The 25,701-nt window shown below is 50.7% G+C and overlaps 1 protein-coding gene across 3 annotated transcripts in view; it reads right to left on the bottom strand.

The window, feature by feature from the left end:
* TBC1D16 (TBC1 domain family member 16) overlaps positions 1 to 25,701 on the bottom strand; it is a 960,039-nt gene that overhangs the window by 530,882 nt on the left and 403,456 nt on the right. For all 3 annotated transcript variants that reach the window (XM_086931055.1, XM_086931054.1, XM_086931056.1), the window contains exon 4: positions 6,578 to 7,148. In XM_086931055.1, coding sequence (XP_086787181.1) covers positions 6,578 to 7,148 — 571 coding nt within the window. The remainder of the gene's footprint in view (positions 1 to 6,577; positions 7,149 to 25,701) is intronic.

The following is a 25,701-nucleotide window of genomic DNA, read 5'->3' as shown; positions in this document are numbered from 1 at the left end:
CCACTACCGGGGTCGCTGCTGTATAAGACCCCGCATGGTGAGAAGTGGGACCCAGGACGGACGGGGGGAGCCCCGTGGAGGTGCCGCAGCGTTGAGAAGGGTATTGCCCAAGGTGCTGGGCGGCGGTGACGGAGCCTGGAGGCCCCCGCTAGTGGGCTGGACACTGAGGGCTCAAATTTGCTGTGTGCATAACGTTGGACAGTGCAGTGGACTGGGGGTCACGCGGCATCAGAGCCAGCGGTGTGAAAGGAGCCCTGGACTTGGCCTCGTACTGGAGGGGTGCCCTACGCGCTGGACCGACGCTGGGGGCTGCCCTAGTGGAGACCGTGGGGAGAATCTGATCGGGTGGCTGAGGCATTTTAAGGTGTTTGCCCCCCAGGCCTGATTGCGACATGGTGGCATCTGGGCCAGCGCGGCAGAGAGACATTGCGCTGTGTGGGATCTGGTGACAACGGTGCCAGCCTGCTGCTGGCGGTGCCTGTGGTCGGGCCGAGCAGCCACAACTCACTAGCCCTAAAAAGAGGCCATCTGGAACAGATTGTGGACTCACGCCTGGTATACTAGGACCTGGGCGCCATCTTGGCATCAACGCCATCTAAGCTTCTGCTGTACCTTGGTGACTCGTCGCTGGTGTATGATCTGCGCCCAGCTTGGGGGAAAGGCACCGGGAGTTTGGGACTGTGCTGGGCGGGTCGGGACCATCTCCTGTGCCTCTGCGGCCCTGATATCTGGGGGCATTGGAGAAGAGCTAGTGCAGCTGGCTACGGAGGGAGCATCGGCAAAGTGACCTCCGGAGTAGGAGTAGGTGCAATCTTCGTGACTGGCGTGGTGCAGCTGGACTACCGTCTGAGAAGCCCCCGGGATCGACGTTGGCTATTCAGTGCTGCGGTTCTAGTGGTGTGGGCGCCCGGCGTGGACTGGCAGCTCCTTCCGTTGCAGCCGGCGACACTGGACAGATGAAGCGGGCCCTCCCCTGGATCCTGAGTGGGGACCTGGTGCTGGACGACTGGTGGCTGTCAGCAAGTGTGGATGCCTTCTGTGCAGCAGCTAACGATGGGCAGACTTCGGGACAAATCCCAGCAGAAGCAGCAGGTGGCAGACGAGCTAGGCCACTCGCACGGACAACAGAGTGACGGCGTGGGACCGACATCGGTCCTTGCAGCTAAGATGGACTCTGTGCTGGCAGCGGTGGAGCGCATCAGCTCTACACTGGAACAAACTAAGGTGTCTCTGGAGGCACGGATTGATAAGGTAACGTCTGACTTTACTTTTCTTCACGCAGATCATCATAAACTGTCGGAGTCGGTCGCTGCGCAGCATCAGTCGCTTCAAGAGCTGCAACCCGTGGTGCAGAGTCATGCTTCAGCGCTCCAAGATGTCATAGACAGGGTTCATGTGCTGGAGGATCACATTGAGGATGCAGAAGGGCGCTCCCGGCGCAACAACGTTTGGGTGGTTGGGCTTCCGGAGGGATAGGAAGGGAAAGACCCGGAGCAATACACCAAGAACTGGTTGCAGGAACTCCTACCTCTGGGGCCGCTGTCCCCGCACTTTGTGGTGGAACGGGTGCACAAGGTGCCGGCGCAGAAGCCCTGACCCGGAGCCAGGCCTCGTCCGTTTCTCTTCAAGCTACTCAACTACCGCAACCGGGACGTGGTGCTCAGCGAAACCAGGAAGCTGGATGATCTGGCAGTGGGGAACAGCCGTGTGATGTTTTTTCCAGACTATACGGCCACAGTACAGAGGAGATGGGGCACGTACATGGCTGTGAAAAAGCAACTGAGGGATCTCAGATTGCCGTATTCCCTGCTCCCCTCTCGTCTCCGAGTGATCACGAAGGAGGGTGCCCGCTTCTTTGATGCCCCGTCTGATGTCTGGGACTGGCTGGAGGAGACGGGACAGTGGAATGGTGCGCGGTCTGCGGGCCCAGAGGAGGGTGAATGGTAGGTGCAGCGATCACGAAGGCGCTGAAGAGGGGCTCGCCGGGGCGCAGGTCCTGGACGCGGCCCACCCAGCCCGGAGAAAATGCGCATTGAAAGGCATGAAGCCCTTTAAGAAGTTACGACCCTGGGAGCAGTGAATGGTGTTACCCGAGTGGACCCCCAGCCACATGGTGAACCGGACAGGAGTGGCTCTTCATCCCCGTCCACAGTACTTTCTGAAGACATGTGTATGCCAGTGGTGACCCCTCAAACAGCTGACATGCTTATGTGATTGAGCGGAGAACTGCGGTGATCGTGCAGGGGTTCCTGCCTTGGACTATGCTGTTACTTACAATATCCTTTTAGTAACATTGCTGTGCGCGCTGCTGTATCATGCTTAGTTTCACCTAGAATGATTGCGCTACCATGGAAAGTTGCATGGCGGGCTGAATGTAGATGCACAGTCAGGCACGTGGCTGGAAGGCGCTGCACGTTTACTGCACTAGCGGGCTCCTCTGCTGGCGTCCTGCACCGGCCCGGTGCGCCTATACATGCCCAGATTTCCTAAGCACCTCTTGAACAGTCAAGAGGTCTGAAATAGGGGCAATACATGATACGGTTGTGGGCAATACATGATACAGTTGTTGGCAACACACTCACCCAGACGGCCATTGCGCTGGACTAACCCTTTCTTGCGTGGTGGATCTTGCTAAGGTTTGGACGTGTGCCCCTTGGGGACTTGCCCTTTTTGTTACACTGGTTATGATTGTTCACATGTTCCAGTTGCGGCACACTGACATCCCTTCCCCTGATGGTGTTCATACGCCCCCCCCCTGAGGTGTTCCCCTGGCCCTGCGTGGGTGCGAAGCGTCCAGACTCATAACACACACTAACATATTGACCTGGAATATCCACGGTATGCAAACCCCGTCACGCCGTTACTCAGTCTTTTCCTACCTGCAGCGACATGGGGTAGGGATTGCTCTACTCCAAGAGACGCATATGACGCAGGTTGAGCTTGACAGACTCCGCAGGCGCTGGAGGGGGCAGATTTTTAGCACGACCTTTTCTGCGCACGCGCGTGGCACATTGGTATGGGTGAGGGCGGGTGTCCCCTTCCTTTGCAAAGAGGTACAAGTGGATCACGAGGGAAGGTACTCCCTAGTGCGGGGGCGGTTAAATGGTCAGGAAATTGTTAGGATTCCTTTATGCCCCGAATACAGACCAGTCCTACTACCTTGAGAGCTTGAACCAGATTCTCCACCTGAATGCTGGTCTCCCCTGGTTCTTGGAGGGGATTTTAACATGGTGCTGGATGTGCGGCTGGACCGTTCATTGCCTCCCCTCCGGGCTGCGGTGGTGACATCTAATGCGCAAGCGTTCAGAGATTGGCTTTCGCACTGGGAGGTACATGACCTATGGCGCGCGCAGCACCCCATAGACAGGAGTATACGCTTACTACTCTCCAATTTATAATCTGCATGTCCGGTTAGACTGGATAGTAGGCACTCACTCCTTGCTCCCGCTCCTTACCAAATCAGAGTACTTAGGGAGAACACATTCTGATCACAACCCCTTATGGTTCCAACTTAGCTGAGAGGCCTACGCACTAAACATGCGGCCCTTATGGAGCAGCTACGATGTCAATTATGCGGAGCACATGGCTAGGACACATTCAAAGGCGGACAGAGTCGGCCGGCTGTTAGCCTGGTTGGTGCAGAGGGAAGGGCGCGGAGTCCCGATAGGAGCCTTGCGTACAGCGGAGGGGGAGACGGTGTACACTCAACGTGAAATTCATTGTGCCCTGACTGACCACTATAAGCAAGGAACCCTTGGCAGCGGCCATGCGGTAGACACTGGGAGACAGCATTACCCTGGGGGATGCGATTCACCAGGTATTGCTTTATGCTGATGACCTGCTGGTGTTTGCAAGGGACGTGACACGTATACCGGAGCAGCTGGGCCCCCTGCTGAGTCAGCTTGCGGTTGTCTCGGGTCTTCGGGTGAATGCGGGCAAGTCCTGCCTCTATGCGTTTGGCGCTGGGATAGGAGACCGGGGTACTGTCTTGAAGGCACGAGAGTCCAATGGAAGGTTGACACCTTCAAATATCTAGGGATTCAAATTTACCGGCAACCAGCGGATCTATTCGATGGCAACCTTGGACAGGCGGTGACTGCGCTTCGATCCCAAATACGCTTTGGGTCCTCCCTCCCGCTGACCACCACGGGTAGAGTGGCCCTAGCCAAGATGGTCATTTTCCCCAGACTCCTGTACTACTTTGTTAATCTGCCTCTTTTCATCCCCGCATCCTTTTTGTCGCTTAACCCGGACCTGCAGGACTTTATCTGGGGTGAGTCTCGGCACCGCTTGGCGTTGATGAAATTGTTCCAGACGTCGGATAGGGGAGGGCTGGCCGCCCACGGTTTCGAACATTACTACCTGCCTGCGTAACTTCAATGGATCGCCCATTGGCTGGCGGACAGGGGCAGAGACAATACCGCTACAGAAGAGCTACCGTACTCTTTAGGGCGTGTCACTAAACTCTTCCACCCTCTGGTGGCGCCAGTGAGACCCACACCGCTGCTGCTGGCAGTGGCGTATAAGTGCTTCTGCAGAGCTCTGTTCCTCACACGAAAGGTGCTCCCGAATGCGCAAGCTGTGCCCCTGGAGATTTTCCCGGGAGGTGGGGGGGTCGGGGGGTGGTCGCAGGTCCCCTGCTAGAGCAGTGGAGGGAGGCGGATGTCCAGACACTGGGCGACCTCTATAGAGATGGAGCGTTAGTGGCGTATGAGACGCTGGTCTCGGAGGATGGGCTTCCCCCAGGGGGGTTCCTGTTACATCGCTCCCTAGTGGCGCAGATGACTGCCAGGTGGGGAGACGTGGCGACGGAGCCTGAACAGCACTTAACCATGCAGAACATGCACGTCGGGAGGGGTAAGCATCTAGTCTGCTGGTTTGCTGGGTCGCTCAGGATACACACCGGGGCTAGTCTGGCCTCTCTCCGGGGTAAATGGGAGCCCGACATGCATAGGCCACTGTCCGATAAGGAGTGGGAGAGAATTCCGAAAAATGGGGGAGAGGGAAGCGAAAGGGTGGGGGGGAGGTGAGAAAGGGAGTAGAGTAGGTCAGTGCTTGTGGTTTCACCGCTGTTTTTGCTTCTTTGCAGTGGTTGTATAAAAGTCATATTTGTGCACAGATCCACGTTGGAGGGATCCACCCTAAATTCTGCTAATTTACTAAGCCTAGCGTATGGACAGATTTGGGGGCCTCCCCCAAGTCGCTCCAGGTTCTTGCCAGCTTCGGGCGCTTATCCTTTGTTTAGGAAATACTGTGCCTGTGACACTGTGTCCCTCCACTGTTATGGTAGAATATGCATGGGTGATTGGCTGACATGCCCAGATTGCTGAGCTAATGTTGTGTAAGTACCTACTGTATATAAATAACAGAAGGAGTATCCACAAGGGACCAAACCAATGGTCCTAACAGGGAAGAAGGGAGATGGAGATGTAACAAAAGATAAGTATTCTTTTGTTAAAAGACCCCTCACTCACCAACCTGGTTGGTGACATGCTTCATCATCGGGGGTCCCACCCGGACAGCCGAGTGGATGAATGAGTAAGTGAAAGGATGGCTGGATCGGTGAAAGTTGAAATGGCTGGATGGATAAGTGAATGGATGGATGGGTGGAAGAGTGGATGGATGAGTGGATGAATGGGTAGGGTGAAAGTATGAATGGAGGGATGGATGAGTGAAAGGGTGAATGGAGGGATAGATGAGTGGAATGATGGATGGATGGATGCAAGGATAGATGATGGATAGGTTTGCATATGGTTGAATATTGTTATGGATGAACACAGATAAAAGGACAGAATGAATGGTGAAAGATTGAATGATGGATGAAAGAATGATTACACATTGTAACCCCCATTATCTTAAGTAACATTCCCTATACATTGACTTTCACATGTATATGAGTCATTGTCTCTATATAAGATGTGTGTGATGTAACGCACTTCGACATCCTGTCCTACTTGGGATGAGTAGCACTATAAAAGAAATTAAAAACGCATGAGAGAGGGTCTTTGTGAAGATGAGGGGCACCATTCGAGGGTGGTTGCTAGGCCGAACTGGCCAGACTGGATATTTGGCGTTTTCCTGGGAGGCTGGAAAGGTGGGGTGGGGGCGGTTTTGTTACCACAAAAAGACCTGCACATTTGCTCAAAGCTGCACGCATACTGAAAAACCATGAAGTGCACAATTTGCTCAACCTAATATAAACTTATGTTCACTTGTACTTAAGTGGTTGTCTATTTACTTACTTATATACTATTGCTCAACCTCCTCTGATGTGTCTTTAAAACGTACCTTTGGTCCTGAATTTCTACCTCCTGTCCTGAATTTCTGTCCTGAATTTTTACACTCACAGTCCTGAATTTGTACCCATGCCAGTTGGTCACCCTACTACCTATTACCACCCACCTTCACAGAGGATCCTAAGGTGGTATGCTGGCCGAGGGACAGGGAGTCACTACCAGTTTCAGATACTCCCTTGTGGCGTATCCTCATCAGCCAGGAACTCAGAATGCCAAGTGGCCACTCACTGCTCATGAAATACACGAGGCAAATCAACTCTAGCTTCGCTCACATCCCTTACCTGTCCTCTTGCTCCAAGAACACGGAGTTGCTGCTCTCCCCAAGGGCCTCGCTGATGGGCGACAGGCAGAACGGTGACGAGAAGGCATCTGAATCCGAATCTAAAGTACTGTCCCGGCTGACGTCATCTGCCGAGAGGTCCAGAGAACCATCGTCCTCTCCCTGCTCCAGGCGACAGTCCAGGCCTTCCTCAGTGGACACATCCGAGCGGGTCTGCTCCTCCTGAGAACTGAGGATCGACAGGATCCCAGAGTCACTGTGCACAGGTGGGACGGGAGTGCTCTCCGGCAGCTTCTCGGCACTCTCCGACCACGGGCCTCCCAGCCCCCCTCCTTCCTCTTTCGGGGTCACGGCAGCTTTCAGCTCTGCCCGCGAGCCCTGCTTTGTTGAGACATTGCCCTGCGCATGGCGCCCCCCACGCTTGCGCGGGGCCTTGCGCACAGGGGAGCTCTCCGGCGTGATGTAGCGCAGCGCCTCCTCATCCTGCCTCTGGATACGGGCGTTGGGGACCCACGCGAGGATGAGAGTGGTACCGAGGAACTCGTCCTTCTCCATGTAGACACAGAGGTAACCTGAAAAATGAAGATCACAGGTGAGCCCCACATAGGAGACATGTACAAGATTCTGTGACTCAAAAGGCCACATTTGCGGCACTTCATGTTTACTGGTCACAGTCCAGACATAAAATTATGACATGATCAGTAGATATCGTCGTCTGGCCCGGACAAGCACTTACTCTAGGGAGAAATGATTGGTTATTGACATGCAACATGAACAATATCTTTCATAATGTCACAACAGCTCAAAATGCAATTGTCAGAACACCAATCGCGTTACATCTAACAGAGACATTCCACATATCCTTAAAAAAACCAAGATGAATCAGAGCAGGGTCCCGACAACATCCCCCGACACCATAATAATACACCTTAAACTTAATGAATAAGTCATGGCGGCCAATCCAAGAGACGTACCGGAACACAGCACGTAAAACAAGTCACCACGACCATAATTATACTCGGGTCTACGATAAAAAGGTGTGGAAAGACACCAGGGAATCTCCAAAGCGAAGGTCATGCTACTGGCAGATTGACCACAATACAGATGCCAATAACATGGCATTGCCTAGCAAACATGCATCTATACCCAGTAACATGCACGTATGACGTAATAAATACTTCTTGTTCTCAGAGTACATGTTCCGTTGTCCAGTAACACAAAAATCCTTGTTTTGGTAGAAGTTCACTTTCAGGGGCTGGCTCTCTTGTAGAGCACTAGTGTACTCCAGAAATGTACTGCTGTCGTTCATTATAGGCCTTGTGCTGCACTTTCGAGAGTCAGGACATACCCACACAATGAGGTACTACACTGACTTTACACCTAGAGTTAATATATATTTATTTTACAAGTTTTAGATGAGGCTCAGTCACTTCATAAGTATGTGGACACTTTCCATACAACTCCTATAATGAAGACATACTCAATATGAACTGATCAACCATAGTACATCTAGAAAGTATCCATGAGGAAGTGACTTCCCTTCAGTAAAGCCTCTCCTGGTAGAGATTCGGTCTAATCACAGTTTCCTAACTTTGCGAATTCCCCCAGGCTCCAGGCTAGATCTGGAAACTTTCGTAGCAATTCCCTTGCGTGTTGGTAGGTGGCATTGTGCAGCTCTCCATTGAGTCCCCCTACCTGACCTCAGGCATATTAAAAGTGCACCACTTTTGGGATGCCGAATCTGTGCTCGGTTTAGTATTGGTTAACTGTTTGTTATCTTTTCTCCTTCTTGGCATTTTCCTTAACTGGTACAAGGTGACATTTAAATTGAATTGCTATTGGTGTATAGGCCCTCGGGCCGATGTTGTACCAAGTATAAAAACGGAATAAAATTTGGTAAAAAAAAAGCACCACTTTTTTTAAAATATATTTTATTGTTTTTTTATCTTCACAATATACATATAAGACATATAACATTTAAAACAGTTAGAGCAATTCGCTGATCATTTAGGATACATAAATTATATAGAGGCCTTTCGTATATGGCTTCTGGTTGGTTGGTTGAAAGTCCCGATAGGCTGGTCTTCTTTATGGCTTTGTTGCACAGGACCCCTTGTCTTCGCCCTGTGCCTAGTTCAAAACATATAACATATACATATTACATATAAGTGTTTGGCGGCTGGTTGTGGATCGGCCGTCTAGCTCTGTGGGTAGTTATCGCTAATTTAGCTGTCTAGGGTGGTTTGTACGGGTCTAGGAAGTTGTCTAATGAGGACCACATCTCTAAATCCCACATGCAGTGCTGTCGGCTCCTCTTAAGAATGTTACCCAATTTAGCCATCCCTTGAAAGTGGCCTTGGTGGTGTCCTTCCACTTGGCTAGTACTGTCTTTGTTGCACTGGTCAAGAGGAAGCCTAGAAGGTTTCTGTTTTGTTGTGAGGTAACGTCAGTGTTGAAGTGTGCTGTGATTAAGGTGCCAAACTCCTGTTTCAGGGTGCAGCCTAGGGTCTTGTTAGTAAAGTCAAACACCTTATCCCAAAAATTCTTGACCTTGCTGCAGTAGAAGATTAGGTGGGCTAGGTCTCCTGTTTCATTGTTACAGTTCCAGCAGTGGCTGTTTATCTTAGGCCTAGTTTCGCTAAGCGAACTGGAGTCCAGTACGCTTGGTGCAGCAGCCAGAATTTTGTTTGGGCTAAAACTGGTGATATCATGTTGCGTGTAGGGGGATGACCACATGGTCTCTATTACTTGTTCTGTGAGTTTTTAACCTATCTGTGTTTCCCAGTAGGTTGTGTAGGTTGTGTTTTTAGCATTGAACTTCGAGGCCGAAGGAGTTTGTATAGGTGAGATACATGGTGGCCGGTCTTGTTTAGGTTTTCCATGTATTGGAATCTTGAGGGAGTCAGTCTGTTTAGGTTTGCTTTTGTGACGGCAGATTTAACGCCTTCCATGCTCATGACTAGCTCAGCTCGTCATGAACAAGGGGATTCAAGGGAGTTCAGCACCCAGGGAGAATTGCTGTAGCATTGAAGGTGTTAATGGCCACGAAGTAGTATAGTTCCACTTCTGGGAGGGCATACCTTCTTTTCATGGTGTTGAAAGTGAGGGGTGTGCCCTTCTCATCCAGCTGAGCCGGGTTGGAGAGGCCGAGTTGCTCCCACGTTATTTCCAGGGCTTTGCCTCTATTTGATTTTGGGGTTTGCCCAGAGCGCTACCCAATTAGAGTTTTTGATGCTTATCTCCAACATTTGGTCTACCTTAAGCAGGGCCTGTTTTGTTATCTTGAATATTGGGTTTCCTTTTAGTGATTGTTTGTTGGCAGTGAGGAGTGTTAAAGGGTCCAGGTTGTCGAGAATGGCTCTTTCCAGGTCGGTGTGTATTTCTGGTTTTAGAGTACCCAGTGCATCCCCCTGCCTGGCTACAAAGGTCGTCTGGAATGTTCTCAGGTCTGCCACATTGAGGCCCCCTTGTTCTTTTCTCAGTCTTAATTTTGGGAGGGCTATTCTTGGCTTCTTGTCTCTCCAGATGAATTTGTTCATTGCTTGGTCTATTTTCTTGTGGAAGTAGTCTGTTAGTGCTAAGGGGAGCATACTGACCAGATAGTTCACTATTGGGGTGACCATCATTTTGACTGTTTCTATTCTTCCCCACCAGGTGATCAATTTGGGCGACCAGGTCTCCAGCAGGTCTTTTATCTTTTTTAGTGTATTTATCTCGTTTTGTTCGAGGATGGTTCTTAGATTCCTCCCGAAATTGATTCCTAGATATTTGATCGATCTCGTTTGCCACGCTAGTCCGGAGTCTCCTAGTACTTCCTTAGTTGTGTGTACGTTCAGTGGCATGCACTCTGACTTTTCTCTGTTTAGTTGTAACCGGAGTGGGATGCATAGTTGTCAATGGTGCGCATGAGAGCGGATATGGACTTGGCCGGGTCCTCTGTAGTGATTAGCAGGTCATCTGCATAAGCAGTTAATTTGACTGTGGTCTTGTTGATGGTTATACCTGCTATATTCTGATTTGCAAGGATGTCTTTGGTCAGTGGTTCTAGTGCTAATAGGAACAGCAGTGGGGATAATGGGCAGCCTTGTCTGGTCCCTCTTTGGAGATTAAAAGGGGCTGAGGTCGCTCCGTTAATCGCGATCTGTGCTTTCGGATATTTGTAAAGGGCCATAACTTTCCGTGTGAAATTCTCTCCCAGGTTGTACGCCTGCATGCACTCTAGAAAATGCCAGGATACTCTGTCGAAGGCCTTTTCTGCATCATGTGCGGGAGAATTAATAAGTGGGCGGGATCGGACAGCTCCCGGCCGTCATGAGCACACGCCTACCGTGACTCATGACAGCGGGAGCCGTCCCCAGTACACTTGCGCCAAGCCCAGCACCCGCTCCCCCCCTCACACTGTGGCAGAATTTGCCACGCGGATTTTTTTAATTGGTTTTCATAACCTAATACAAGTCATCAAAGTGTTTCGCAATAGACCGTATTTTATACATTTAGTACAGGAAATACAGTTCTGATGCAGCTTTTGGGGTGCATTGCAGGTTTAGTCGCCCCCATCACTGTCTTTTCCCGCCATTTCGATTGATGGGGAGATGCAGATCTCTCCTCTATATAGATTCCACTTACCCCACTTTTCATCCCATTTTTGGGAGACCTTCCTTCTCAGGAATCATACATTTATCCATTTATTTTGCCCATCCCTTCGAGGTTGGCGCATCAATAGCCCCCCAGCGCATCATGATATTTCGTTTGACCACTGTGAACCCCAATGTGACCCATTGTCGTTCTATCGTAGTGAGATCTGTGTCGTCCCATATATTGAGAAGTCTGACATTAGGTGTTAATTGGACATCTTTGCCAATTGCGTTTTGTAAATGTCATGTGACTTTTCTCCAGAAAGGTACTATGGGAGGCAACGCCAAAGAAAGACAGATGATGTAGCTATCTACGCCGCTTTCCCTTCCAAGCAGGTTGACTTGGAGGACAATATCACCACAGATCTAGCTCATGTACCAGTGCTCGATCAATTACATCTGGATGCAGAGATGCTTGACAAAATTGTCAGCAGAGTCACCTCGGGCTCTCCGCTGGACGTGGCTCCGCCCCAACAGCTTAGGGCAGCTATCAAGGCTGTTCAGTCTACTATTATAGAGGTCCTAAATCTCTCCATCTCCACGTGCACAGTCCCTCTCATGTGGAAATGCGCTATGGTTAAAGCATTAATAAAAAAACCTAGCTTAGATCCATCCATATTCTCGAACTACCACCCAATTTCTCTCCTGCCATGGCTCAGTAAGCTGTTGGAGAAACACGTAAATAGTATTCTTGCCAACCACCTCGAATCCAACAAACTGCTGGACGACACTTAAACCGGCTTCCGCCCAAACCATGGAACAGTGACCGCGCTTTTGTTGGTAACCAAAGAGGCAAGGAGGCTGGGGGATGAGGGAGGAAGGGATGCCATCATTCTTCTAGATCTTAGTGCAGCGTTCGACACGGTCAACCATTCCATCTTGATCAACCGACTCAAGAGTAGCGGGGTGTCAGGCGCCGCACTGGATTGTCTCACCTCCTTCTTCAGCAACCGCCGCTTCCAATTCTTCGAGGGAGATATGGTCTCCTCCAGTCTGTCCTTGGAAGGCGGGGTACCACAGGGCTCGGCCTTAAGTCTGACGCTCTTTAATGTGTATATGAAGCCATTGGCAGCCGTCATCCATCCATTTGGCATTAAGATCGTCAGCTATGCAGACGACACCCAGTTAGTTGTATATCTGTGCCATGACAAGGGATCGTCTGGCATGCTGGCCCCCTGCCTTGAAGCAGTGGCCAGGTGGATGGAGGACTCCTATCTCCACCTGAATGGAGATAAGACGGAGATCATGTTACTGGGCAACTCTTCTCCCACACTCTCCATCCCTGCGTGGCCCTCATGCTTAGGCCCAGTGCCACCGCATAAGCCACACATAAAAAGTTTGGGCGTGTGGCTAGATGACACCCTTAACTTCGGTCACCAGGCTACGGTCCTATCATCAACCTGCTATGGGTTGCTGAGGATGTTACATAAAGTTCTCCCTCTACTACCATTCTATGCCCGCAGAATTATGGTCCAGGCCCTGATATTATCTCAGCTGGACTACGGAAATGCCCTGTACTTAGGAGCCCCACTGACCACAATAAACAAACTACAGGTGGTTCAGAATAGTGCAGCAAGACTGCTCCTACAGGTTCCTAGGAGACAATCTGCAAGGCCAGCACTCCTTCAGCTGCACTGGCTACCTATGACCGCCAGGATACAGTTCAAGGCGATGTGCATAGCCCATAAAGCTATGTGCATAGCTGTAACGTGGAGAAGCCGGCCCCCCTATTGACTAGGGGTGTGACGACCCCAGAGGGATATTCATCATGTGACCCCCCCTCTTTTCTTCACAGACTATGGACTGGGGACCTACACTAGAACCCGTGTATCCACAGGTGAAGGACTACGAGGAAGACGGTCCCTTTAACTGGCTACCACAAGGCGAGGAGGAGGAGCCTGCAGGAACGTCAAATACGGCAGCCAACACCACCCAGGTGTGCTTGTTCACCGGAGGCGTACTCAGAGTGGAGGCGGAGGTGAGAGAGGAGGTGATCGCGGAGGAAATCGAAGAAGAAGAGGAGAAGACCGGACGCATTATCGCAACATCCCCGGCAGAGAGGAGGAGTGACCCGTTGACGGCGCGGGAGCCAGGAGGCTATCGGCACCACGAGCCGCCCAGCCGCACGCCAGGACGTGTGTGGCTAACCGAGGTACGGAGCCGTATCGCGGGTTGGGTAGATAAGAGGTGTAGGCCCGTCCCTTGATCCGCCTACCCTTTCCCCTTCCACTCCTACGTTCCCTCACTGTATCTTGTAAATCAGCACAGGCGGTGATTCCCGCACTCCCTTCCCTGGTATCACGTTAAGGCTGTTGAACGTCACCCTGATACTTGCCTCGCTTTCCTTCTCTCCTGAGCGGCTATCCTGACACCATCACGGAGACTGATGAGCCACAGCCCCGAAGGAGTCAGCGACGGCGAACTCCAGAGGACGAAGCCAGTCCGCGGAGGCGTTTACAGAGGAGTCTATCACCCCAACGGCATACCTTGCGTAAAACTTGCACCGATCTACTGTATCGACAAATAAAACCCTTAACCACAAAAACACGCCTCCTGCCTTTACCTGCTCCTCCCGCTACATTGGTGGAGAATGCGGGCAGCCCCTCCATCCGTACCCTAGAGATGGAATCGATAGTGCAGCAGCTCGTAAAGGGACAGGAGCGATTAGAATGGTTCGTAGAGCAACAGATAAAGTCGGCCGATGCGGATCGAGAAATAATGAAAGCCGCCATGACCGCCCGGACAACGGAAGCCCCTACTACGTGGCCGATAACGGGCAGCCGCGAGGAACGGGGGATGCCACATGGAATCAGCGGGATCTCCCTACAAAAATATCAACCGGGGGAGGATCCCGATTCCTTCATGCTGAACTTTGAAAGGGCAGCCCGGGCATGTGGATGGCCCGTGTCCAAATGGCCCTTCTTTCCCCCCCCCCCCCCCCCCCCCCCCCTATTGGTGGGGGAAGCTCAGGCAGCCTACCAGGTTGCTAACCCAACTGGAGACACCACTTACACCGAGGTGAAGAGAATCATTCTGGACCATTTGGGGTTGGACTCTGAGGCGTACCGTCTGCGCTTCAGGAGGGAAAGAGGAGCAGCGGGGGAAAGCCCTAAAACCCTTTTCGTACGCCTGAAGATGGCCGCCGATAAATGGCTTACACCCGGTGTAAGTACGAAGGAGGAAATTATGGACAAGGTGTATTTGGAGCAGTTTCTCGGCGCCTTGCCTTATGCTACACAGAAGTGGTTGAGGCAGCATCACAACCTGACCACGGCACAGGCCGTAGAGATGGCGGCCACATTTTCTAGGGCTCAGCCCAGACTCCCCTCCTGGGACACAGAGAGGGGTCCCAGAACCGTCGTCAAGCCTGAACGGAAGCCCATAAAGGTCGCTGAATCTCCGCGGCCGAGACCTTGGAAACCTGATCCCCCGACCCCCTCAGGACCCCAGTGTTTTGAGTGTGGCCAATGGGGTCACATTGCGAGACTGTGCCCCCGAAGGAAAAACAGCGAGGAGCCGATGGAGGTGGGATACCTCCCAAGATCCGTTCTCTACTCTGCTGAGACGGGCAACAACTACCGAGTGAGTGTGAGGGTAAACGGGTCCCTGATAGATGCCCTATTGGATTCGGGTTGTAGACAGTCGGTGGCCCAATCCCAAATAGTCGTTCCTTCCCAGTACATACCTCTGGAAGAGTTGTACATCCGATGCGTACACGGGGATGTGAAGCCCTATCCCGTGGCCCACCTCCCCATTTGTCCCGTAGAGGGAGAGCCCCATGTCATAAAAGTAGGGGTCTTGCCCACGCTACCAGAAGAGTTAATTATTGGCACTGATAACCCTGCTTTTCTAGAGTGGTTCCAACAAAGCATCCGCCCACATTCCCGGGAAAGGTCAGAAAGAATAGGGAATCCCCCATCCCTCCCCGTCAGAATAACCCCGGACCCCTGGGTACTAGATCAAAGCTTCCGCTTTGCACAGAGTAACGATGCTACTCTGTTCAATGCCTGGGAGAAAGCCCATGAGACTACAGGACAGGAAAGACAAACATATCCCAGGTTTCACATTAAAAACGAGTTGCTATACAGGCAGGGTCAGCAGGGGGAACCAGACCAACTCTTGGTACCGACGGCCTTCCGAGAACAAATCAGGTTCTTTTCCTATGCACACCTAGTGGCCGGACACACCGGAGCGGAGAAAACGACAGAGAACGTGCTTCGCCACTTCTACTGGCCCGGGATTTATTAGGATATCCTCACCTACTGTCAGGAGTGTGAGCTCTGCCAGAGGAAGAATAGGTCTAGGCCTCCAGCCATCCCGTTGCAACCCCTCCCGATTATTGGAACCCCGTTTGAAAGGGTCGGAATGAACTTAATCGCCCCCCTGCCCAAGACACGGAGAGGACATCAGCACGTGTTGGTAATAGTGGATTACGCGACCAGGTTTCCAGAGGCCTTTGCCCTGACCACCGCTACCACTAAACAAGTAGCCGATAAAATGATGGAATTGTTCACACAGGTGGGGTTCCCCAAAGAGATCCTGACGGACCAAGGGACCCCCTTCGTCTCGAGGATGATGAAGGAGGTATGCCGAGTGTTGAATATACAACAGATAAGAACCTCGGTATACCATCCCCAGACGGACGGTCTAGTGGAGCGGTATAACCGTACGGTGAAGACTACTCTGCGTAAAATGCTGGAAGTAAGTGGAGCAGAATGGGACCAGGCACTCCCTCTGGCACTGTTCGTGATTAGGAGTCATAAACAAAGCAGCCTATGGTTCTCTTCTTTCGAGTTACTGTACGGACAGCAGCCAAGATCCCTCTTGGAGATGACGAAGGAGGCCTGGGAGCAGGAAACACCGGAGGAGACGAGGTCCACCCTAGAATATGCCAAGAACCTAAAATCCAAGATAGGAAAGCTCCGGGATTTGGCTTACACGAACCTCGAGAAAAGCCAGAAGAAACAGAAACAGTTTTATGACAAGGGAAAGAAGTGGAGACGACTGGAACCAAATGACTGGGCTTTGGTCCTACTTCCCTCAACCTCCCAAAAGTTCAAAGCCGAATGGAAGGGACCGTATCAAGTGGTATCCGCTGTGGGGAAAACGAGCTACAAACTACAGCTCTCAGGAAGAAAAGTCCAAACCTACCACATAAACATGTTAAAAAAATGGTTAGGACCACCCCCTAAGGACATCCACCACACCATTGAGGAGGCATGTAATGGCTCTACCACTATTCACAACCTGGTACTGAACGATGACCTGAGGGAAGAAGAAAAGGAAAGTCTCATGGCCACGCTCCAAGACCATGCCATGGTCTTCTCCGACCAGCCCGGAAGGACGAAGGCAGCCGAACATCACATCAATACGCAGCCCGGCAAAATCGTGAAGATAAGGCCCTATCGGATTCCCGAGTATCGACGACGGGACATACAAAAAGAAGTACGCGACATGTTGAGGCTGGGGGTCATTCGTCCGTCAACAAGCAATTGGTCCAGCCCAATAGTAATGATACCCAAACAGGACGGGTCGCGTAGATTCTGTATGGATTTGAGAGCCCTGAATGACATCTCAGACTTCGATGCCTACCCTATCCCCCGTATAGATGAGCTCATTGAGAAATTGGGGGAGGCGAAGTATATAACCACGCTGGACCTCACCAAGGGGTACTGGCAAGTACCCCTTCGGGAAGAGGATCGGCATAAAACGGCCCTCAGCACCGCCGATGGACATTACGAATTCACGGTCCTGCCGTTTGGCCTCCACGGCGCCCCCGCTACTTTTCAGCGGTTAATGAATAATGTGCTAAAGGACATGACCGCCTACACCTCGGCCTACCTGGATGACATTGTCATCTTCAGTCCAGATTGGGACACACATCTACATCCCCTACACAGGGTGTTTTCTACGCTGGAGGCTGTAGGACTGAAAGTTAACGCAAAAAAATCGAGGATAGCGTTCCAAAAAGTCAAATACCTCGGCTACGTTCTGGGACACGGTCTAATAGAGCCCCAGATAGAAAAAGTAAGAGCCATAGCCGAAACCACCTTCCCGAAATAAAAAAAAGAGATGAGCGCCTTTTTGGGTCTCATCTGTTATTATAGGCGGTTTATTCCCCAGTTTGCGCAGAAAGCAGCCCCCCTGACTGACACCCTGAAACAGCACATCAAGACTGAAACCTTCCTTAGGCCCACCCCAGAGATGCAGGAAGCCTTTCATTCACTCAAACGGGTAATCACATCAGCCCCTGTTTTGGCCTCACCTGATTTCTCCCGCCCCTTCTCCCTCCACACTGACGCCTCAGAGTATGGGATCGGGGCGGTACTATCTCAGGAGGGGGTGGAGGGGTTGGACCACCCCATACTGTACATCAGCAGGAAGCTCTTTCCACGGGAAATCAAATATCCCACCGTGGAGAAAGAATGCCTAGCTATCAAGTGGGCGGTGGAAAAACTGTCATACTACCTAGAGGGGCACCCGTTTACCCTTTACACAGATCATGCCCCTCTCACTTGGATGGCCAGAACAAAGTCCAAAAACGCAAGGGTCATGCGATGGTTCCTGACCTTACAGCCGTTTCACTTCCAAGTCAGACAAAAGAAAGGGGTGGACAATACGGGAGCTGATTACTTGTCTCGCAATCCCCTTCCCGAACGGAAGTGTCCTGGGGGGATGGAGTGTAACGTGGAGAAGCCGGCCCCCCTATTGACTAGGGGTGCGACGACCCCAGAGGGATATTCATCATGTGACCCCCCCTCTTTTCTTCACAGACTATGGACTGGGGACCTACACTAGAACCAGTGTATCCACAGGTGAAGGACTACGAGGAAGACGGTCCCTTTAACTGGCTACCACAAGGCGAGGAGGAGGAGCCTGCAGGAACGTCAAATACGGCAGCCAACACCACCCAGGTGTGCTTGTTCACCGGAGGCGTACTCGGAGTGGAGGCGGAGGTGAGAGAGGAGGTGATCGCGGAGGAAATCGAAGAAGAAGAGGAGAAGACCGGACGCATTATCGCAACATCCCCGGCAGAGAGGAGGAGTGACCCGTTGACGGCGCGGGAGCCAGGAGGCCATCGGCACCACGAGCCGCCCAGCCGCACGCCAGGAGGTGTGTGGCTAACCGATGTACGGAGCCGTATCGCGGGTTGGGTAGATAAGAGGTGTAGGCCCGTCCCTTGATCCGCCTACCCTTTCCCCTTTCACTCCTACGTTCCCTCACTGTATCTTGTAAATAAGCACGGGCGGTGATTCCCGCACTCCCTTCCCTGGTATCACGTTAAGGCTGTTGAACGTCACCCTGATACTTGCCTCTCTTTCCTTCTCTCCTGAGCGGCTATCCTGACACCATCACGGAGACTGATGAGCCAAAGCCCCGAAGGAGTCAGCGACGGCGAACTCCAGAGGACGAAGCCAGTCCGCGGAGGCGTTTACAGAGGAGTCGATCACCCCGACGGCATACCTTGCATAAAACTTGCACCGATCTACTGCATCGACAAATAAAACCCTTAACCACAAAAACACGCCTCCTGCCTTTACCTGCTCCTCCCGCTACAATAGCCCATAAAGCTATGTGGAAATCTGACCCAGCCATTCTTCACCCTATGCTGTCGCCCTATGTGCCATCAAGATCTCTCCGCTCCAGTAACCATTTTCTGGCTACTACAAGGAAAATTAAGAAATCAAGATGGGGAGGTCGTTCTTTCTCATATACGGCGGCCAGATTATGGAACTCACTCCCTCAGTCAGTAAGAGATCCGTAGTCTGACGACTTTCCGCAAACTTTTGAAGACACATCTATTCGACTAGTAGTTTCGGTTGAGACTTTTGTCTGTGGCGTTATTGGTTCCTGGAGCGCTACAAGGCCTCCGGGTAGTTTAGGCACTATATAAATGTTATTTAATAATAATCATAATAATAATAATGTGCATGAGTCATCCTGTTATGTGAGTTTTCCAGTAGGAGGGTTTTTCCATGCCTTATGCCACCTGAAAGAGTGAAGTGTTGGTAAGGTAAGGCTGTAGGGAGGAGACCTAGGCACTGAAGTGAGACAGGACTCCCTTAGATTTTCTATTAGGCCCTTTGCTTAGCAAGGAGCTCTTGATTAGTCTTCCTAATCACTGGATGCTAGGGTTGAGGGGTGGGACTGCAGAACATGTTATGCAAGATGGGGAAATCTTTAGATGAAGCCTGTGTCTTTTAATGACTACGCCTTCATTTGGGCTGATCACAGCCAGGTGCAGAAATCCCATACCTCTTTGGGCCTCTGTTGTGGGTGCTTCATGCTAGAGGCTACCCAGCTGCAAGAAGCTTCACTTTACACAAAGACTGGGTCTGGAGAACACAATGGAAAATATACTTGAAAGGAGAGCGACCCTAAACTGATTCTACAGTGTAAGGCAGTGGATACCAAACTCTTGTCTGTATATCAGTGGGACACCTCTATTCCACTTATTGTTCCAGTTTAAAGTAATCTCTGGCCAAGGAAAGGAGTGCTTTGCAGAGTATTTAGTGGACGGCTGTGCCACAAGGTTTGGTGTAGGGCTGTGCGCAAGTCTCACAGCAGTAGGGGACATCACTTGAGGTGTGGATCTCTTGCTGTAGAAGCGGCATACCTGTACCTGCCTAGCAGACTGCCTACCTGCCTGTCGGCTCTGCAGGATTGAGTTACAGCACATCCCTGATGTCTGTGGTGTGTCCAAAAAAAGGACTGTTGGAGTGCGATCTGTTGGACCCAAGCTTCTGCAGGCCTGCAGATTCTCTGTTCTGGTCACTGGCAGAAACCACAACTTACTTATCCCTACTACCCCTCCTGGTGGTGCACGCCATCAACCAGGACCCTCCAGACATCTCTAGCCTGGGCTTTTCTTTCAAAATGATTCCAGGTGTAATCCGTCTCTTTGCAGTCAACACCAAGCGTTTCTTGACCTTCCTCTTTTAATTTTCCATTGAGGGTTCCAGGTGAGGGCTTGCCTGGTGGTGTTTGAGGAGGGCTTGAGGGAGTGATCTTTACAGCCCAAGCATCTTTTCATAATTTCTTCATGAGCAGGGAGTTGGAAAGTCTGCTGCCCTAGGTTGTTGCTGATGTTGTTTGGGCAGTAAATTTTGATTATTTTCCTCAGGCAGGTGTTTATGAAGGTCTAGACTTTTTTGGTGGTGGTCACAGTTGTCATCCAAGTTCCCGCTCCGTTTGCTGCGTTAGGTCCTCGGAGCTCCAGATCCTCTTTAGCTGAATTAAGGTAGCCCTTGCTTTGCTAATTCTTGCTCTGACATCAGAGTCTGTGCCACCCTGCTTATCTATGCCACTGCCCAGGTGAAAGCTTCAAGCTTTCCCAGTCCAATTTGCTTACAAGAGTAACTGCAGTTGTGCTGGCCATGTTAGTCTTCTGGATCTTGTTTTTTCCACTGTGGATGTTGAGGCCAGGTTGTGCTGATATGGCTGCCACTCTGTGGGTCTTCTCTTGCATCTTCATATGGGTAGGAGAGAGTAGGGCCAGGTCGTCTACAAAGTCCAGGTTGTCAAGCTGCATCCAATGTGTCCACTGGATTTCATTTCATCTCCTTGCAGAAGATGTTTTCATAATCCAGTCTACAGCCAGCAGGGAGAGAAAAGGCGAGAGCAAACCCCCCTGGCAGACTCCAGTCCTCACTTCGAAGGTTTCTGTGAGTTATCCTCCATTTACTATCAGTTTGCTAGTGCTGGGACACCTTGGGTGAGGTAGCTGTGCGCTTTATAAATGGCCATTATTGATACTATCTTGCAGGCCATTCCCTCGGAAGTTTTTAATGATTCTTACGGGTTTATCTTGCACACTGTAGTGGCAGAGGAGTTTCCAAAGGGTCTCTCTGTCTAGGCTGTCATATCAAAACTCCACAACCACATTCGCAGAGGACAGGTCAGGGCTCCAGAGAGCTACTGGTTGGTACTCACCAGTATGCTTGTTTGCTGCAAACTGGTGAGTACCGACCAGTAACAACATGGATGGTGCTTACGTGAGGCACTTTCTGGCTTCTCTTTTTTCTTTGATGGGTGTGAGAATAGCTGTGGATGGTTGATAATTTTTTTTAACAATGAGCAACACTTATAAGTGGGTATGACTAGATAATTAAGCAGAGCCATAAATATGAGTAAATTATAATACCAGTCTAACAGATGTTTCAAAGACTACAATGTGTTCTTTATAACCAGGTTTTGTTTTTGTATGAAATATCAATACAGAGGACAAAAACAACGTGGAAGATAACCAACATGTACTTGTACTGTTGAGTTCAGAGGTGCACGGGTGGCACCACTGGTGCAAAAAGCAGAACCAAGGCAGAGTGGGACAGGATTTATTGCCATACAGGGACTTTCGTCCCTACGTACACCATGTACAGCATTTCTGATCAAAATGCTGTGAGGATATATATATTTCTATTGTCAGAACCAGAGAGTGAGATTGCCCACTCTTTTGGTGTTCTTTCAACAGTGTCTTGCAAAATACTGGGCCACCCTTTACCTGGTAAATATTTCCACTGTGGTTAAGCGTCTGAAGGGTAAGTAGCTTCCTTGTACACTAGCTGAGCTTCAAACAGTCAGCAGCTCACAGTACTGACAAGCAGACAATATATATCATAGGTTGGCCTCTCCCTTTAATGGCTGACCTGCCATAGAGCTACCAAGCTATTGCAGCTATTCCCCACCCTTAGGTACACCTCAGACGTTCCAGGAATTCTAAAGTGGACAAAAAACCTTGGGGTGTCGCGTTGGAACAGTGGGTGCTAAAAAGTCCATGCCTCTAATGCCAGTCTGCCACGTTATTGGCCAACACGGAAACTCACAGTTCATAGTGTATTAACAAACAGCATGCCTCAATCACAGTGACTGCTTTTTATAACATAGACTTGCCCTGTTACCGCTCCTCAACTAAATTGAGACTGAACATAGAAACAAATCTGCTTACCACTAAGCTCATCCAATATCCAGAAATTCAAAATTTCTATTCCAGTTAACAATCGCCGAGAAAAATGCACTCTCTAATTTCTACGTTTTTCTTACATAAACATATTGAGACTAGAGAGCACCAAATGATATACCATTACTGAACATCGATGGCAGCCATTTTATCGATTTTGGAAACGAAATGCTTAGTAGGCCCCACTACGGTTTAAACCTGTAAGAAGCCACATATTGTAAAAGTTCCTGGGCAGGTGCGTTAGTCCACTGCTTAATGTTAGACGTTTAAAACTAGAGAGCTGTTAAACAGATACATTAGCAACAATCCACCAGCAGGATGCAGAATAAAATGCGGACAATCCTTTAATAGAAGACGGAATTTGTTTTTTTCTTTTGATCAGATCCGTATGACATATTTTACATCACAAATACGCTGGGAGGGCAGAGTAGCTTCGTGTTACCCATCTGTGCCCCTTTTCTATTGCATTGCCCACTCCACAGTTTCATCATGCAATGCATTCATCGTGGAAAGTGCATTCAATGCACTCACGGAGAAAGGAACAAATGTAAAATAGGCACACACTGACTGCGCCATCCTTCTACACAAACTGTTTCACGCCTTGAAGGTCAGGACATGCAGGCAGGCTGTCAAATCCGTCCGAAACCCTACAAACACAATCTTGACCATTAGATGGGTTACATTTATTTCCACATTTTTTCTTATGGTCCGCCTACCAGAGAATCAGCCTCGATTATTGGTGCTATCAAAGTCGTGTTCGCCAGCATGCCACTAGTACGCCATATAAACTGGCACTATCTCATTTGGACTTAAATTCTTTCAGCCACATTTTGAACAAGTCTAACTAGTTTAATTAATGTATACAACATTGATCTCAACATTTTCTAACTACAAGCTGAACTAAGCTATTGTTACCTTTATGGTGGTCTTTCATAATATATGGTTTTATCTAATTGCAGCATGAGAAATACATCTGAAGGTGGTTCTGTCCTACACGCCCCCGCCTAGGGCAGCAGGCAAGACTGGGGTGGCAGCGCAGCCGTCAGTGACATGGAGGGTATGCAGCGTGTCTCACCGGCCCTCGTTTGTTCACACCAAGAAGGCCAGGCCAGTTTACACGATACTGCTGCACAATGCTGCTTCGTATTTAGAGGAGAACATGACAACGAACAGGCGGGAGGCCTCCCACTGCCGTTACCCACAGCGGGAGCGACATGGGCGTGCATCAGGCACGCTGTCTTTTAAAAGTGAACCCTTTCTGAAATTACGGACACGTGCTGATGTCAAACAAGTGCGGACATCAGCCTAGATTTACGAACCGTCAATGTAATTAACGCACAGGTGTCTCCTAGGTTTAGTCTGTGATGCAGCCGGGGCTCCGGGCCGTCACCGCGTGCTGCCGCTAACAATGCGGGAATGGCACCACTGTGATCAGATGTTAACTCGTGTTAAAAACATGCACGAAGGATACTGTGACCGTTTTCCGCAATGGCAAGGGCACCTACAGCGAATAACATACCGTGGACACCTAGCGCAACAGTTTGCTTAGAGGCCTGAAGCGTCACAGTTCCCGCCTGCGAAGACATCTTTGGCTAATGCATGCGGCTTGCGACCTTCATTTGGAAGCTCAGAGAACTTCACACTCCTACCACAAGGTGTCAGTGCTGCACCGTTATTGCGCGCTGTCCGTCTTTGAGGCGTTCCACGTTACAATTAGACACCTGCGTTGGTTTCCACCCAGCTGCCCCCAGTGCAGAACAAGGAGGTAGAGGTATCTACAGAATGAGGAGAGGGGTTGCGCGGCCGGTGTTCTAACGAGCGTTCTACCCCCATCGAGCGCTGTACCCCCTACGTCACGACAGGTGCAGATTTCGATAGGTTCGGCCTATCTGCCGCTGTTTCCCCACCGAGCTTTGTACCCCCCTACACACACCATGGTGGCTGCCCGCCCACCCACCCACCAAACGGGAGGAGCCCCTTCTTCGCTCGCAGGAACCCCCCCATCCTACAGCGGCGGGGGAGGCGCGTGAGTCCCCGCACAGTAGCCCTTCACCGTCCTCAGAAGTGTGGGGAGGCGAGTAGTGTGCCGCCCGGGTGGGGGCCCCCATCCTCGGCACTGTCTAAGAGCCAAGGGGGTACCCCACATAGATCCTTTAAGGGTGGGGGAGAACTGGGCTGAGTGCCTCCCCAACCTCCGCCCTGGCAGGGGTGTACTGTAGACCCCCGTCCTCGAACATGTGTGGGGGCGCCCCCAGAGTAGCCTTTCACCGTCCGTCAGAGGTGGTGTGAGGGACCGGGCAGGTGTGCACAGCAGGGAGGGTGCACAGTAGCGCACCCCACACCCTTCCTCGGGCGTGTGTGCAGGCGCCCCAACAGTAGCATGCGGGAGTGCTGGGGTTCACTCCCATGGACTCCCCGTCCTGCAGAACTCTCTCCTGCGGGTGCCCTCTCTCGCCTCAGCAGAACGGCAGCGCAGCAGCAGCACCCGCAGCGCACAATGCCAGGGCATGTTTTGAATAGAGCATGCGCAAATGCGAAACTTTAAGGGGTACACGGAATGATGGTGGGGGTGGTGCCACGTCATGTGCCGTAATGTGCGCATGCGCACTATTTGTGCGCATGCGCACCATTCTTGCGCATGCGCAAAACGAAGTGGGGTACAGAGCTCGATGGGGTACAGAGCTTGATAGTACACCGGGCGTGGGGCAGTCCATATTTCGGCCTTTTATTTGAGCATTTCCCACTAACAAATATTCAGTGAAATTTAAAGGGTCCGCTGGTTTGAGCGGAGCTAGCTAACAGGCTTCCTTCTGAGCTGCATGAATCGCAGCATTAAATTAGTAATGTATATTTCACAACAATGTGACATGACCAGCCTAGTCTGACGTAATACATAGCTGCCAAGGTTTCAGATTGCTTATGTGTGACATTTTCAAAATTTCTGTGTAATTATGAGTGACATTCAACAAAAATGAGTGACACTTTTTCACGGTAAAAAATCAAGCAATTTAGACAAGGGAAATAAATATCAGAAATTATTTTATTTTTATTTTAAACATTTGTAAAGCGCGGCTGACACCTTGCAGGTTTCCTGGCGCTGGCGAATACTCTTAACTAAGGGGAACAGACGGCGAGGAGCAAGGGAAGTTGGTGTTTTTCTAGGGGAATAACCACGTTTTGATGCGTTTCCTGAAGGGGAGGAGTTGTGAGATTTGACGGATATCAGGAGGCAGACTGTTCCACAGTTTAGCCGCTGCGACTCTGAAAGATCTGCCCCCCGTCCTGACTTTGTTGTATCTGGGAACAACTACCAGACAGGCTGAGGCTGAGCGTAGAGTTCTGGTAGGGGTATACCAGGTAAACATGGCCTGCAGAGGTTTGGGCCCAGCTCCGTGGAGCGCTTTAAAGACAAGGCAGAGGGACTTGAAGGCCACTCGTCGTTTAAGCGGAAGCCAGTGTAATTCAGCTAGGGCCGCCTCATTACACCCTCATTTTGTGATCAGACTATATATAGGTATATAAAATAAAAGCCTT

The sequence above is a fragment of the Lissotriton vulgaris genome, chromosome 7 (assembly GCF_964263255.1).
Source record: "Lissotriton vulgaris chromosome 7, aLisVul1.2, whole genome shotgun sequence".
In the NCBI taxonomy this organism is placed as follows: Eukaryota; Metazoa; Chordata; class Amphibia; order Caudata; family Salamandridae; genus Lissotriton; species Lissotriton vulgaris.
This window is presented reverse-complemented; position numbering and strand designations above follow the sequence as displayed.